This window comes from Malania oleifera, chromosome 13 (genome assembly GCF_029873635.1).
Source record: "Malania oleifera isolate guangnan ecotype guangnan chromosome 13, ASM2987363v1, whole genome shotgun sequence".
In the NCBI taxonomy this organism is placed as follows: Eukaryota; Viridiplantae; Streptophyta; class Magnoliopsida; order Santalales; family Ximeniaceae; genus Malania; species Malania oleifera.
Genome location: NC_080429.1, coordinates 83,458,592 through 83,473,126, shown reverse-complemented (window position 1 = coordinate 83,473,126; position 14,535 = coordinate 83,458,592). Strand labels below are relative to the sequence as shown.

General features: G+C 32.9%; 1 protein-coding gene across 1 annotated transcript; it reads right to left on the bottom strand.

Annotated features, from left to right (window-relative positions):
• Nucleotides 1–9,956: 9,956 nt before the first annotated feature.
• On the bottom strand, nt 9,957–12,427 carry LOC131146328 (transcription termination factor MTERF15, mitochondrial). The gene has a single exon (XM_058095872.1). It carries the CDS (start codon nt 12,251–12,253, stop codon nt 10,877–10,879), a length of 1,377 nt encoding a protein of 458 aa, XP_057951855.1. The 5' UTR covers nt 12,254–12,427; the 3' UTR covers nt 9,957–10,876.
• Nucleotides 12,428–14,535: the final 2,108 nt, after the last annotated feature.

The window sequence follows — 14,535 nt, the reverse complement described above, 5'->3', positions numbered from 1 at the left end:
AAATAATAATAATAATAACTAATAATAATTACAATAACTTTAATAATTATTGCTATAATATAATAATAATAAAAAAAGAACAATAATAATGAAAAGGAAAAATTAGTATTTTAAGGATAATAATTACTATAAAAATTAAAAAATAATTAGGAACAATAATAAATTATTTTAAGGATAATAATTAGTATAAAAATAAAAAATAATAATAGCAACAATAAAAAATAATACTAAAGCTAATAGAAGTCACTATTGTAAAATAAAAAAATAACAAAAAATTAAATAATTATCTATAAGTGGATTTTAATAAATAAATAAAAAAAGACTTATTTTTCATTCCATTGTAGAATTATTGAAGAATACCAAATGTTGGAAAGAAATTGAATTGGATACCTACAATCATTTCATATTACTAAATCTTCCATTGTGATAAGTTTAGTGATATACTCTCCAACATGTAAGAAGTTAATCAAGGCACTTTAGATCTCTTGAGTAGGGATGAGCATAATTAGGTTAAAATCGAATTAACTGAGTAAATTCGACTAGTTTGATTCGGTTAAAAATTTATTCGGTTCGATTCGATTTTCAATTTTATTGAAATTTGATTTTCTGGGTTCGATTAATTTGGTTAGCCGAATTAAAATATTGTATATATATATATATATTTATTTTATATATATTAAAATATTAAATTGATTAACCGATTTAACCAAAATTCGGTTCAATCAATTTTGAATTTGGTTAAATATAGAATTTTGATTTGTTTGGTTAATGAGCTTTTTTAACCAAATTTTTTTAATTAATTTGATTAATTAACCGAATTCACCAAACCAACTGAATGCTCACCCCCTACTCTTGGATACTCCTCTCTACTCCGCGATGCTTTTTCTTTTACACTTCTTTGCCTGGATCGACCCTTTCTTGATGTCTTGAACAGACACTCTCAGTCCTTGCATCGTCACCATTAGTTACTTTGCTCTCTCGTAGCTTTTTCACCATTAAAAAAGCTCCACCAAATTGTGGTTTGCGTGGGGTGAGTGTTCATCTTCCCAGAGAGCAGCACAACATGAAACACAAAAATACAAAAATTTCCTTCCCTATGAAATTTTTTTCCTTTGTTTCCTCAACAATAACCAAAACAAAAGCTAGCTCGCAGGCATTTCTCTGAAATTAAGAGCAGCAGTTTCTTGTGGAAATAATTGAAGTATGCCAAAATTAATGGTGGGCATGTAATACATATATTATAGGATGGGGGTATGGCAGTGTCTATTGATGAAGCTCTCCCAAAAAAACAGTCACCATTCTTCCAAAGTCTTGCATGGCAGTATAGTCCAACAATGGGTCCTACTGTCAATATCTTGACCCATGTCTCTTTTGAAGGGAAGTGAACCAAACCAATTATTTCATCAAACAAAAACAGACGATGCATCACCCGTAATTTTGGTGCCGCACCAGAGGATTCGAAGGACTTATTGGTGACTGAAATTCCTATGTAATAAAAAGAAAAAACAGACGATGCATTACCGATAATTTTGTTACCAGAAATGTACCCTTCACCTATCTTTCTAAGCAGTTTTGTTTTTCCTAGTAGGGATGTCAAAGGGCAATCATATTAGTTGATTCTATTGGTTAAATCAAGCTAACAGACTAGCATGGCTTAAATATGTAGGTCTTACATTGTAATTCTAAAAACAAGTACATGGCTAAATTTTAATAGAGAAAATCTAACATAAACCTATCCAACAGAATTGAAAACCAAAAGAGGAAAGAAAAAAATTTATTTTTCATGTGATTTTTTTTCCATAATTTTTCTTTGCTTGAGTAGCTATAGCAGCTTAAAAGGGTTATTTTCTCCCCATTCAGTTGGTTGGCCTCTTGACAAATCTAAGATAATGCATTATCGTTCTACTATTCGACAAGATGCAGAAAAACCCCATTTGGTGATAGCAACTTAGAGAAAAAAGGGTCAGATGTTGGCTTAACAAGACTTAGAATCTTATTTTGATGATAACAAATCAAGGATACTTAACGTATTTAGTTAATTTTAGTTTCAAAGCTCACATGATTTTATAAAGGATCAAGATCTCAAGTGATTGATGAGTTCATTGAGAGCTTGGACGATAGAAAATCTTATGAAACTATAGACTACTGAAGTAAGAAGTTAAGACAAATATAAAGAATGGAAGCAATGCATGAAGACTTAGTGATTAGAAAGTTATAGTCTTTAAGAAGTCCCATGTAAGTACTTCACAAATTTCAATATAAATGTTTGAAACTCTTAAGAATTATTATTGACTTATAGACTCGTTTTTTAAAACCACAAAAAATATTTTTTTTAAAGTCTCATTTCAATATTCCAAGTTTAAAAGTTAAAGAGTTTTAAAAACAAATTTCTTGAAAGCATACAAGTCGCAAGGACAAACGACTGATGAAACATCATCAGGCGACTGACATTTTTGTGCTATTAAAAGCTGAACATACATAATTGAGACAGGCGACTAACCCCATTTTGTGTTTGAAAAATACGTTAAATTTAAGAGGCACAGACGACTGACCTCAGGTCACAGTCGACTGACTGTCGTATTTTAAAAATAGCGAGAGAAAGTTTCCAAAATTGATTGTTTGACCCCCAAACTTTGAGAAAACTTAGGAACCACTGCAAGTAACTTGAGGAATACGAAAATTTACCTTTTATATCTATAAATACATGTTAATCCCAAGAATTAAACATAACAACAATCAGAATTCAAGCAAATTCTTTCTACTCTTTAAAGCTATCTTGCTAATACTTTTGTTGAAGTACCTGTTGTGTTCTTACTGATAAAAGCTCACGATTTTTTGATCTTTCACTGAGATTTTCAATCTAAGATAGAACCACGGTGATATTTACTTGAGCTTCAATCTTTATATTGTTATATTGCTAAAGTATATTATTCTTTAAATTGAACAGATCTATTCTAACAGAGAGTTTTTTTGTACGACACAAAGTTTGTTTCTTTTCTATTGTTTTTTACGATTTAGGGGTATTGGATCGTTCCCTAGCAAGAAGGGATATTCTTGTTAGAGAGGGGTCTCCACATGAGAAAGAGAGGTTGTAACTTTGCCTATTAAATAAAGTTAGAAAGGAAAATCTTCACAACAGTTGCTTGGGGCAAGGACATAGGCTACAGGCCGAACCTTGTAAAAAATCCAATTCTCAGCTCTTCTCCCTACTCCCTTTAATTTTCTGCAAGAATATACTCTGCGTGTATGATCTTTAACTCTTGCTGAATTTTGAGAATTGCTGGACTTTTGATATATTCAATTAATATTGGTTGTTGGTTGATTTGATATATTCAATTAAAATTTTGATTTTGAATATTAACAGCTGAAAGGTATTTTAAGTTACAAGTTTTAAAAAATCAAATCTCTAAAATTATATTTCATTAAATGTGAGTTTTAATTCAAAAGATTTAGAGATTTGTTTCTAGCAATTATAAATTGATACTTAAAATTTATCAGCTGGATTTTAACATCAACGAATTGAATTTGGATTAACTATTGACTAAACTTGGTTGATTAATCAATATTACATTATTTAAGTGATTGTTAAAGGTTGATTAATTACTTAAAGTGAATTTTGCTGAAATTAAAACTCAACTAAGGAACTTGTAATACGAAGCAAGCAAATAAATTTTTAAATCTCAATTCAACCCCCCCTCTTGGGAGTATACCTAGATTCTCATTAGCAATTCCAGATATTAAATTTAAATGAGTCTTCTTATATCCCTCCCTCCCTCCAATTTTTTTTCCCTCTTATTGTGGGGGGGGGGGGGGGGGGGGTTGAATAGAGATTGAGATGATGAAGGAAACGTTTTCAAAATTGATGCTGGGAGAAGATATGTCAAGTTGTGGAAATGGAGTCGTCATAACATTGGATATTTCTAATGCCATTATTAATTGTCATGGGCCGAGTATTTTATACCTTGTGAAGGGCCGTGCGACAATAGCTAAAACACTCTTATTTAACTAGTCAGTCAAAGATTACCACAATTGACCATAGAAACACATTCATAGCAGTTAAATGTAAAGTAAGCGAAAGCAGTAAGCAATTCATAAAAGCAAATGACAAGTAAGCAATAAACATTCAAGCAACATAATTCATTAACAAACACATCCGTAAGCAACGGGTTCTTAGCGAAGGAGACAAGTAGCTAGTGATTTTTATAAGACTGGTGAACATTGAACACTCATCCTCACTTAAAGAGCTTTATATGCTATTTTAACTCTGAGACTAGGAAACATCAAACTATCCAAGGACACACTCCCCTTTTATGCTAAGGCTTACACTTACTCAAAGTATAAAATTTATACTAGTATTTACATGATGGTAACCCATTTCATACACACAAGACAAGCAGTCACAGGCAAGCAAGATGCCTTGAACAAACTTGAATTGACACTCTGATCTTTGTGGTATGCTACTTGATTGCTTTTATTTATTTATTTTTTTGAAAGATTTTTTTATGGATGAAAAATAAATTTGCTTTATTTTGGTGGGTAGTCAATTGTGCTTTGCCTGCAACTAGTGCAGTGGCTTTCGTTCCTGATGTTTATGGCATTTTTTTAGCCAATCTGAGCTGTGATATCTGCTGCTACCGAGTTAAGTAGTTTCCCCATTTCTATTTCATTCAAACAGTCTGAATAATGGCAGTGGGATCTTATACAAAAAAGACAATGGAAAAAAATGTGAATACTTCAAGAATAATGGCAGTTTGCAGGACAGTGGGTTGATGCCACTATTTTTCTCGAAAAAACTAAAAGAAATATACACTCCTAACAGAACCAAAACTGAAACCCACTAAGTAATACTTTTTTACATAGAGCAACACATAACATAAGGTAAAGAAGCTTTATCAAGTGTCAACGCAGAAATTGACATATAATTTCAAAATCTAGCTAATCAGTCATATTAACAAGAGAGCACAAAGTGGAAACTCTCAGGGTGTGGTTCAGGTAGTAGTACGGATTGCGGGAGTGCTTTTCACGAGGTCAGGTGTTCAAACCCTCCCGGACTCGTTTCTGCCCTTGGACTTCTGAATTTACCCTCCTTTTGGAGTTGTGAGATCAACTTCAAGGGGCGCAGGATTAGTCCCATAGACCGTAAAACGGACGCGTGAATACCCGGTGCGTATTCCAAAAAAAAAAAAGAGTACAAAGTGGAGGGTGAAACTGAATTTAGCAGGAAAACAAAAAAACATTAAATTTCAAGTCAAATGTGGAAGATTAAAAGCCAGAATTTGAGCGAGATAAATTGAACCAGCAATTCATTCAAACCAGAGTTTGAAATAGAAGTTCAAATCAAACAAGGGATAAATTAATTGAATGAAACATACCCTGATACCCATTTGAAGATCAAGTTAGAACTGAAAATCTGAAAAAGATAGTTCGACTAATTCTTGATGAATCAAATCTAACTCCTAATTTTTTCAGTTTAGGCTCAAATCAAGCAATCTGGAGTTTAACAGTGCAATGATCATGATCGTGGTGCAGATTTAGTGCTTCATACCATATATAAGGATATATATGGTGACATGGGGCTGGTTTTTCCAGTTATGATTATAAGTTGCTAAGGTTTCTAATATTTAAGTTCAGTTTATGGGCTTGTATTTTTCCAAAAAAAAAAAAAAACTTTAAACTCATGCAATTCTTGCCAACTAGAAAAATATGGATGGTAGAGAGACTTGCTTACGGTATTTATTGACTTAGAGAAAGCATATGATAGGGTACTTAGGAAAATTTTATGGTGGGTTTCAGAAAAAAAAATAAAAAAAAAAAAGGTGTATGTAGTAGGTATATTAATGTCATTAAAGATGTGTATGATGAAGTAATGACTAATATAAAAACTATAGATGGAGAAACTAGAGAATTTCCAATCATTATAGGCGTACATCAAGGATCTGTTTTGAACTCTTATCTTTTTGTTTTAGTGATGGACCAAAACTAAGAATATTCAAAATGAGGTTCCATGGTGTATGTTGTTTGCAGATGATATTGTATTGATTGATGAAATTAGGGGTGGAGTAGATGCTGAGTTAGAATTATGGAGAGAAACTTTGAAATCTAGAGGCTTTAGGATAAGTAAAAATAAGACAGAATACATGAAATGTAATTTTAGTAATGGTAGGAGGAATATTTGAGACAAAATTAAACTTGATGATGAAGAAATAAATAGCACTTGTAGATTTTGATACATTGAACCTATTATGCAAGTTGAAGGAGAAATTAAAGATAATGTAATGCATAGTGTTAAAGCAGGTTGGGTAAAATGGAGAAGTATTTCAAGTGTACTTTGTGATCGTAGAATACCCTTAAAATTAAAAGGGAAAATTTCATAGGATGACTGTAAGACCAATTATGTTATATCGATCAGAATGTTGGAGGAGGAAGAAATAGAATATCCAAAAAATAAAATTTTTCGAGTTAAGAATGCTTAAATGGATTAGTGGTATAACATTGAAAAATAAATTAAGGAATGAACATATTCGCGATAAGTTAGGTGTGACTTCTATAAAAGATAAGATAAGGGAGGGATGACACAGATGGTATGGACACTTACAACATAGGTCACATAGTGCTAGTGAGGAAGAGTGAGTTAGTTACTGTTGGGGGGGAGTAGAAGGAGTAAGGCTATACCTAAAATAACTTGAAATGAGATGATGAGTAAGGATTCAATAGTCATGTATCTATCAAAAGAAATGGTTCATGATTGCATAAATTGACGGAAAAGAATTCATATAGCCGACCCCATCTAGTGGGACTTAAGGTTTGATTTTGTTGTTGTTGTTGTATTCATAAGGTCCCTTGGGAGGGCAAGAGCAAGGCTTGAGGAACAAATAGGTGCTTGACAAATTTGTATGACATGAAAATGGAAGGACAATATACTATATGTTAAGTGACAGTTCACCACTAACCAGAACGACGAGATGGAATGATGAGCAGAAGAAGAAGAAGGAAAATGAGAGAAGAGGAAGAAGAAGATACGTGTAAGGAAAAGACACAGTTGACGTCTTCTTTCAAATTCAAAAACTGTTGTATTTGGTTTCTAAACTCTAACTTATAACAAGGCTTTAAATACAAGGAAATAAAAATAACCCCCATAAAGAAACATTTATTTTACAAACATACACCCAGGCACTAAGCCTAGCCACTAACTAAAAACACAGTTGGTTTTAATTTTAAATTGGGTCAAAATGATCCATCCAATAATGCTTCCCATCCTACATTTCCTCATTGATTTTTGGTCCTGCACCAGCAACGCTACCACCAGTGGAAAGAACATCTTCATCCACTACATCCCCCCCATAAGCCCCAGCACCCTGATACATTTTCATGCGTATTAGTGAACTAATATTGCAATTGCCCCCGTCCAAATGCTCAAGAGCCTTAAAATTAAGCTCGATTGAGTCACCAATATCCAGCAGTTTGCAACCCTCACCATGCCAAGTGAAGAACCAACAACAAAATCATCCCAGGTCAGCAGGGGCAGAACCAAAATAAAATCAAAATGAACAAAACCGGACAAATTTGAGGGAAAAATCCAGTAAAAAGAACCCCTCAACCCAAATGAAATCTAAATGCCCATTTTCTATAGAATATAAATAAGATTAAATTTAATCAAACATATCAAAATTAAACTCAATCAGTTTATATTCAAATGGTCTACATAAAAAAAAAATCAAAAACAGAAAAAATAAAATCTAAAGAGTTCATATTCTACAAGTAAATTTAAGTACGAATTGAATTGATAAAAATGCTAGAAATATTACTTGAGATTGAATAACAAAATGGACTCTATGAACAAGTGATAAAAAGCCTAATAGATAGAGGTGCAGAAAACACTCCTGCATGATTTTGACAATTCCTCACAATTTTATGAGGAAAGAGATGAGAAACCCTAACAGCAGGAGAGAGAGAGAGAGAGAGAGAGAGAGAGAGAGATAATGGCTTGGATCCAGATCTTGCTGTTGATCAAGAAGAATAGGAGATAATGGCTTGGATCCAGTAGAGTGACATAACAAACCTGTGAACCAAAGAGAATCAGAAGAGAGATGGAGAAAGAAGATGATGATGAAGAAGAAATGAATGTGATGAATGATGATGAATAAGGGGGAAAAATATACCTGGAGGCAGACATAAGTTTGGTAAGATAGTGCAAGGTGGATGCTTCAGCTATGGAGATCTGTCCAGGAGCTTCTGCCATGGTTGGTCATTAGACTATAAGCTTTGTGACCAAGGGGTTTTGAAATGAATTTGGGCTTCATATTTATGGAGAGAAGCTTTGAATATGGAGGCTTTAGGATAAGTAGAAATAAAACAAAATATATGAAATGTAATTTTAGTAATGATAGGAGGAATATTGGAGACAAAATTAAACTTAATGATGAAAAAATATATAGAACTTGTAGATTTCGATACCTTGAATCTATTATGCAAGTTGAAGGAGAAATTGAAGATGATGTAATGCATAAAGTTAAAGCAGGTTGGGTAAAATAGAGAAGTGTTTTAAGTGTGCTATGTGATCATAGAATACCCTTAAAATTGAAAGGGAAGTTTTATATGACAGCTATAAGACCAGTTATGTTATATGGATCGGAATGTTGGACGACGAAGAAACATAATATCCAAAAAGTAAAAGTTGCCGAGATGAGAATGCTTAGATGGATGAGTGGTATAATATTGAAAGATAAATTAAAGAATGAACATATTCGTGGTAAGTTAGGTGTAACTCTTATAGAAGATAAGATAAGGAAGGGACGACTCTGATGGTATGAACACTTGCAACGTAGGCCACATAGTGCACCTGTAAGGAAGAGTGACTTCATTACTACGGTGGGCAGTAAAAGGGTAGGGGTAGACCTAAAATAACTTGGGAGAAGATAGTAAGTAAGGATTTAATATCTTTGACTCTATCAAAAGAAATGGTCCATGATCGCATAAATTGGCAGAAAATGATTCATATAACCGACCCCACTTAGTGGGACTAAGGCTTGGTTTTGTTGTTGTGTTGTTTTATTTATGAATCATCAGGTAATTTGGAACCCATGTGGGCAGGCCTTGGATCAATGGAAAGGTTGCTCCTTTATAACCGATCAGTTATGGGTTCAAGCACAAGGAAACAGCATCTCTGGATAGAAACAAGGGTAAAATTGCATACACTGTGATAAACCTCCCCCTCCCTCACAAAAAGGGGAGGCTTGTAGCTCTAGGACGCCCTTTTTTAGGTAATTTGGAACTCATGTATTTGGAGTTTCAAAATATATGGTGTATTGGACTGAAATTCAAATTCAACACTAAAGATTAAAGTCATAAAGTGTATTAGCATTTTGACTCACCAAAATCAAATGCACAATCCCAAATCCATGTTCCTTCAAGCCATAATAATATTTTCCACATTAACATTCCATTGAACGGTAATGAAAGATAATTAGGTTTCAGCCAAACTGTCTCTATAAAATAGGAGTGGAAAAGGAATTTCGTTCCAGACTTCCACTATAGAGAGGATTGGACAGTTTTTGCCCACATCGAAAGGATTAACATAAATTTAAAAAATGTCATTCTCACCTCCCAACGCAAGCCAAACACATGGAATGGAAGTGGAACTAACTTCACACAAACTCACATTGCAGCAGGCTTTTGTTTTTTGACTTGAAAATCCATACCAATCAAGACAAAGAGATCAAGTAAGATGTTTCTGTCACGCAACAATCTTGTCTAACAAGGCATATTCTCTCGTTAAATTTTAGGAACAAGGGATTGGAAAAGAAAACATAACAAGAAACCATCAATGATTCAATATAATCAAGAGGATTCCAGGAATCCAATAGTTTGTGAAAAAAGAAAAAAGGAAAAAACCCAATTGTGAGAGGGGGAGCGCAAAAAAGGGCTAAACAACAAAATTTCTCCTGGTACAAACAGGATAGCTGTAATAAGACCATTCTCTTGATTGAGTTAAACATGCATTACATATGTTAGCCAGATCGGGAAAGGGAAGGGGAAACTGAAGGGGAAAGAATGATATAGCAAAGTAGGAGGAAAAGTAATTGTACATTATGGAAAAAAAAAAATTCAAATTTAGGGAGCATGAAACTCTTCAAATTGAACAAAGGGCAGCCCGGTGCACAAAGCTCCCGCATATGCGGAGTCTAGGGAAGGGGCGGACCACAATGGGTCTATAGTATACACAGTCGCACCTTGCATTTTTGCAAGAGACTGTTTTCATGCATCGAACCCGTGATCTCCAAGTCACACGGCAACAACCTTACCGTTGCACCTAAACTCCCTTTCAAACTCTTCAAATTGAACCAAAAGTCAAAAACAAAAGTGAAATGGTTCAAAAAAATATGGGCTTGGAAAGAGGTTTATGAGACCCGATTTTATCCAAATCGAAAGAAGCCACCAAAATCCTCAATTTTTAGAAAATAAATTAAGTAGATCTTCATGGCCCTCAACTGCTTGCTTGCAGTCTCCTGCAATCTGTACGCCCTTTTACCCATCGAAAACCACGAACAACAAATAGTTGTGAAGCACAAAACCTAGTAGCTTGCAGAAGGGAAAAAAGGTTCTCAGGAGCCACAACATTTACATCCAAAATTCATAGCTGAAACCTCACAATGGATTGCCAGACATACTGCAGAACAAGTGCAATGAGAGGATTATCCACAGAGCTACATCACACATCTTCCTCTCACAAGGAGTTTTGTCTGCCATTTATTGCAGATGTGCTGGATTTCATTTGGCCATCCCATACATTTAATATCAAAGGAGCACCAAGCCACAAAAGCAAAATATTCAATTTAAACAATGACAAGTGACTCAATATCAGTAGTGTCCAACACAATTAGAACAACAATTCCACAAAAGATTTCATGTTCCTCAGATCTTCTTTGGTCTCAGTGTATTTTTGTGGTTTTAAAAGCTTCCACAGTCCAACTGGATGTCGGTTTTTAACTTCAACATCTTTTGAGAGTTTTCCAAATATTTTCTCACACTCAGGATATGGCTTGACATATAGATTGTAGAATCTAAGCCGGCTGAGCTTTATCAGATCCGTCAAACCTACCTCACAACCAAGCCCACCTTTTGATCTCAAATATTCAATCACATTGTATCGAGGAATGATCTGCTTTTCAAAATTCACCCCTAAGTACTCTGGAACTTCAACCAGCCAACTTATATCAAATTTCAGCGTCTGTATTAAAAATTCAATCTTCTTCTCAATGTCCTTGATCTCATATACAATTACCCTGGGCTCTTTCCACAACACCTTAAAAGCTTCCCTACGGATCAATCCATGCCTGCATAAGCAGTCAACTCTCAATTTCACTTCAAACCCAGCTCTAAATGCTCCCCCTCTTAGAATCCTATCCTTAATCGGTACACGGCACTTCAATGTCTTCAACAATTCCAAACATCGAGAGAGCTCCCCCAATTCCATCCCAAGAATTCTCGGATGTTTACCTATCTCTTTTCTTACTAAATCCTCCACAAAGCCCAAATCCCTAAACTCATCAAATAATGGCTTCAACCTGTCTTCCACACTATACCTTAACATTTCTGGAAACATGAAATAAAGCCTATCAATCACATTCCTTGGAAACCCAATTTCCATCAAGAACTCAATTCTGTGCAAGAGTTCGGCCTCCTTCATCATCATTACCCTAGGAAACTCCTCTAAAATCCTAGCCACTGTACCATCACTCAGCCCAAAACCTTGCAAAATCCTTGCATTCTTCTTAAGATAATCTGGGTCTAAGTGAAACCTCCTAGAAAATTCCAACACGCTCTGAATCATTGAAGGAGAAGCCCATAAAAACCCAATTTCTGAAATACCCATTTTCCATTTCTTCAGGAAATCAAACTCCAGAACCCCCGGGCAATTACATACCATGGAAACAAGATCTTTCTGCGAAAATTTGAAAGAAAAAAGAATACCTAAAGATTTTTCAATTTCTACTACATCCCAATCCAACAAAAACCGATTCTTATTGAGGAAATTTGGAAGCTGGGATGCTGGGAAACCGTACCTCCGTAAGAGACTTGCCAGGAAAATTTGTTTCCGGTATTGGGAATGTTCTGAATAGTCGGGACAAATTGAAATTCGAGGCTTGGGTTCCGTAGAAAAGGATTGGAATTTATGAATCGATAAAGTTGGGATTGGTTTGGGAACCGATGTGAGGTGATGAAAGACGTGCTTGGTGAGAAACCTAACCGCCATTACATGGTTTCAGTTGAGCTTGCCGGATAATAGGCAATTTATCAACGTAGGCTACCTCAGGCGGAGGATTTCCCTGAGCACTATAGCTTAGATTTGCTGGGAGTAGCTTTCAGAGCAGTGAGCGTATAGAAAACATCCCTTGCAGCTTTCAGAGAGACGAGCAATTTTTTTGTTCTGTATTTTTTTTTTAATTATTATTTTGCTGTAATATATTAGAAAAATGAGTAGTAGCAATTTATTTATTTGTATTTATTTTTATTAATTTTTATTGTCTTGTCGTGACAGTAATAATAAATCAAAATTTATGATTTTGAATTTTTTAGAAAACTATTATTATATTATTTTAATATTGAAAATTCACTTCATAGATTAAAGCATTTTATACATAATTTTACTGTAAAATAAATTAAAAATAGCCATATAAACTTAAAATATAATTAAAATAAAAAAATTCAAATTTTTTTAAAAATTTCAAAAAAAATTCAAAATAAATTTCAAATAATGTTTTATCATATTTTAAATTGTCATGTATAATAAAATTATTTTTAGAGTACTTGTTGAGAAACGTGAAACAATTATGATGAATAATACGAAAAAAATAAAGAACACAGATTTAACATGATTCGACAGTATGCCTACATCCATAAAAAAAAGCGGCAGCTGAATTTTATTATCTTCAAAAGTAGACTTACATCATATGTATTTATACTAATCCTAATCATATAAAGGTATTAGAAAAATTCTTTAAATACCGTATCATGGGGGCAACACAACCCATTAATCGTTCCAACTAATAAAATAATAAATTTTAAACCAATGTCAAACAAAAACGTAGATGATTTTTTTTAAACCAACTTCCTAGTTTTCTTTAGGACAGTTTTCTTCAGACTAGTTTCCTAGTTTCCTTCCATCTGCTTTCTCTATATATGTGTTTCACTCGATATGAGTTACATACTACAATAATATTAAAATGAGATTTTAAAATATTTTGATTAATAAAATAATTAGAAATATTTTATTATTATTTTAATTATATATATTTAAACTATTATTTGATTTATGGACAAAAATAAACATGCATTTAACAAGATTTTTTTTTTTGAAAATATCAATCAAATAGGTTATTAATTTTTAGTTTTAGTTTGTATTTTCACTTTTTGTTTCTATAATTTTTTTTTATAACAACACAAATGTTTTTATTTATTTATTTATTGTCTATTTATCATTATTATTATTTTCTTGTTAGGTTTAAATATCATCCCTTCCTCATGAAACCTTCAACGACTTGAATTCCACCTATCTCTTGTGCAAAGAGATGAATTACAAAGCCAATGTTCAAATTTGAAGCTAAGTAATTGAGTTGTAATATAGTATTGTGGAGAGTTTCTAGTTATGTGGTAGGATAAATCTATTCTTGAAGAGAAAAACGTTTACCGTCTGTACGAATCAAGGATTTTATAAGGGAGAAGGAAAAGAAAGGATAATAAAGAAAACTTCATTTTCACTTGTACTTTACTTCTCTATTAGATATTATAAAAAATGAAAGTTTGTTTTAAAATGACTAAAAAATAGAAAAAAGATTAAATATTAATGATATGTAAAATCAAATTTTTGTTTATAAATTTAGTATATTTTTCATTTTTATTCTTATTTTCATTGAGAACTAAACATGAAAATTAGGATTTCTCGATATTTTCCTTTCATTTTTCTAATATTTTCCGAGTTTCAAATGGGATCTTAATGAATTTGACAAGACCAACATTATAAGTTCCAATTCAACAAACTTCTTTGAAGGTAAATAGTAAAACTTATATGATGTTCTTGCCATTGACACCTTTCTTGAGATTTTTAAAAGCGGGCTTACATTTCTTGAACTATAATACTTTTTGCATTTGTTTCTTTCATGCATTAATGGAAAACTTTTAAACGAAGAGTTTAACCTTATAGAGATTAAAATATATTTTAAAAATTAAATTAAAAAAATGATAGGAAATTATTGAATACTCTCATTATTTATTATTACTTTTCATAATACTCTCAATTTTTTCCCAGTGACCAAATGACATGAACACAAAAATGTATAAGAAAAAGGAAAATATTGAGATGATAATTTTTACAATGTAATACTTTCATTATAACGTGCATGAAGGGGTTTTTTTTTTGGGCTTTGTACTTCTTTTTAGTTAAGTGAATTTGCTTAGCCACCTCTACACTTCATAGCATAGAGGTCATGATGTGGGAGTATAATTATATTTTTAATTAGAAAATTTTGTAGCTTGAAA

Excerpts from the sequence above, each read along its gene's own strand:
- LOC131146328 (XM_058095872.1), bottom strand. The coding sequence starts at position 12,253 with ATGGCGGTTAGGTTTCTCACCAAGCACGTCTTTCATCACCTCACATCG.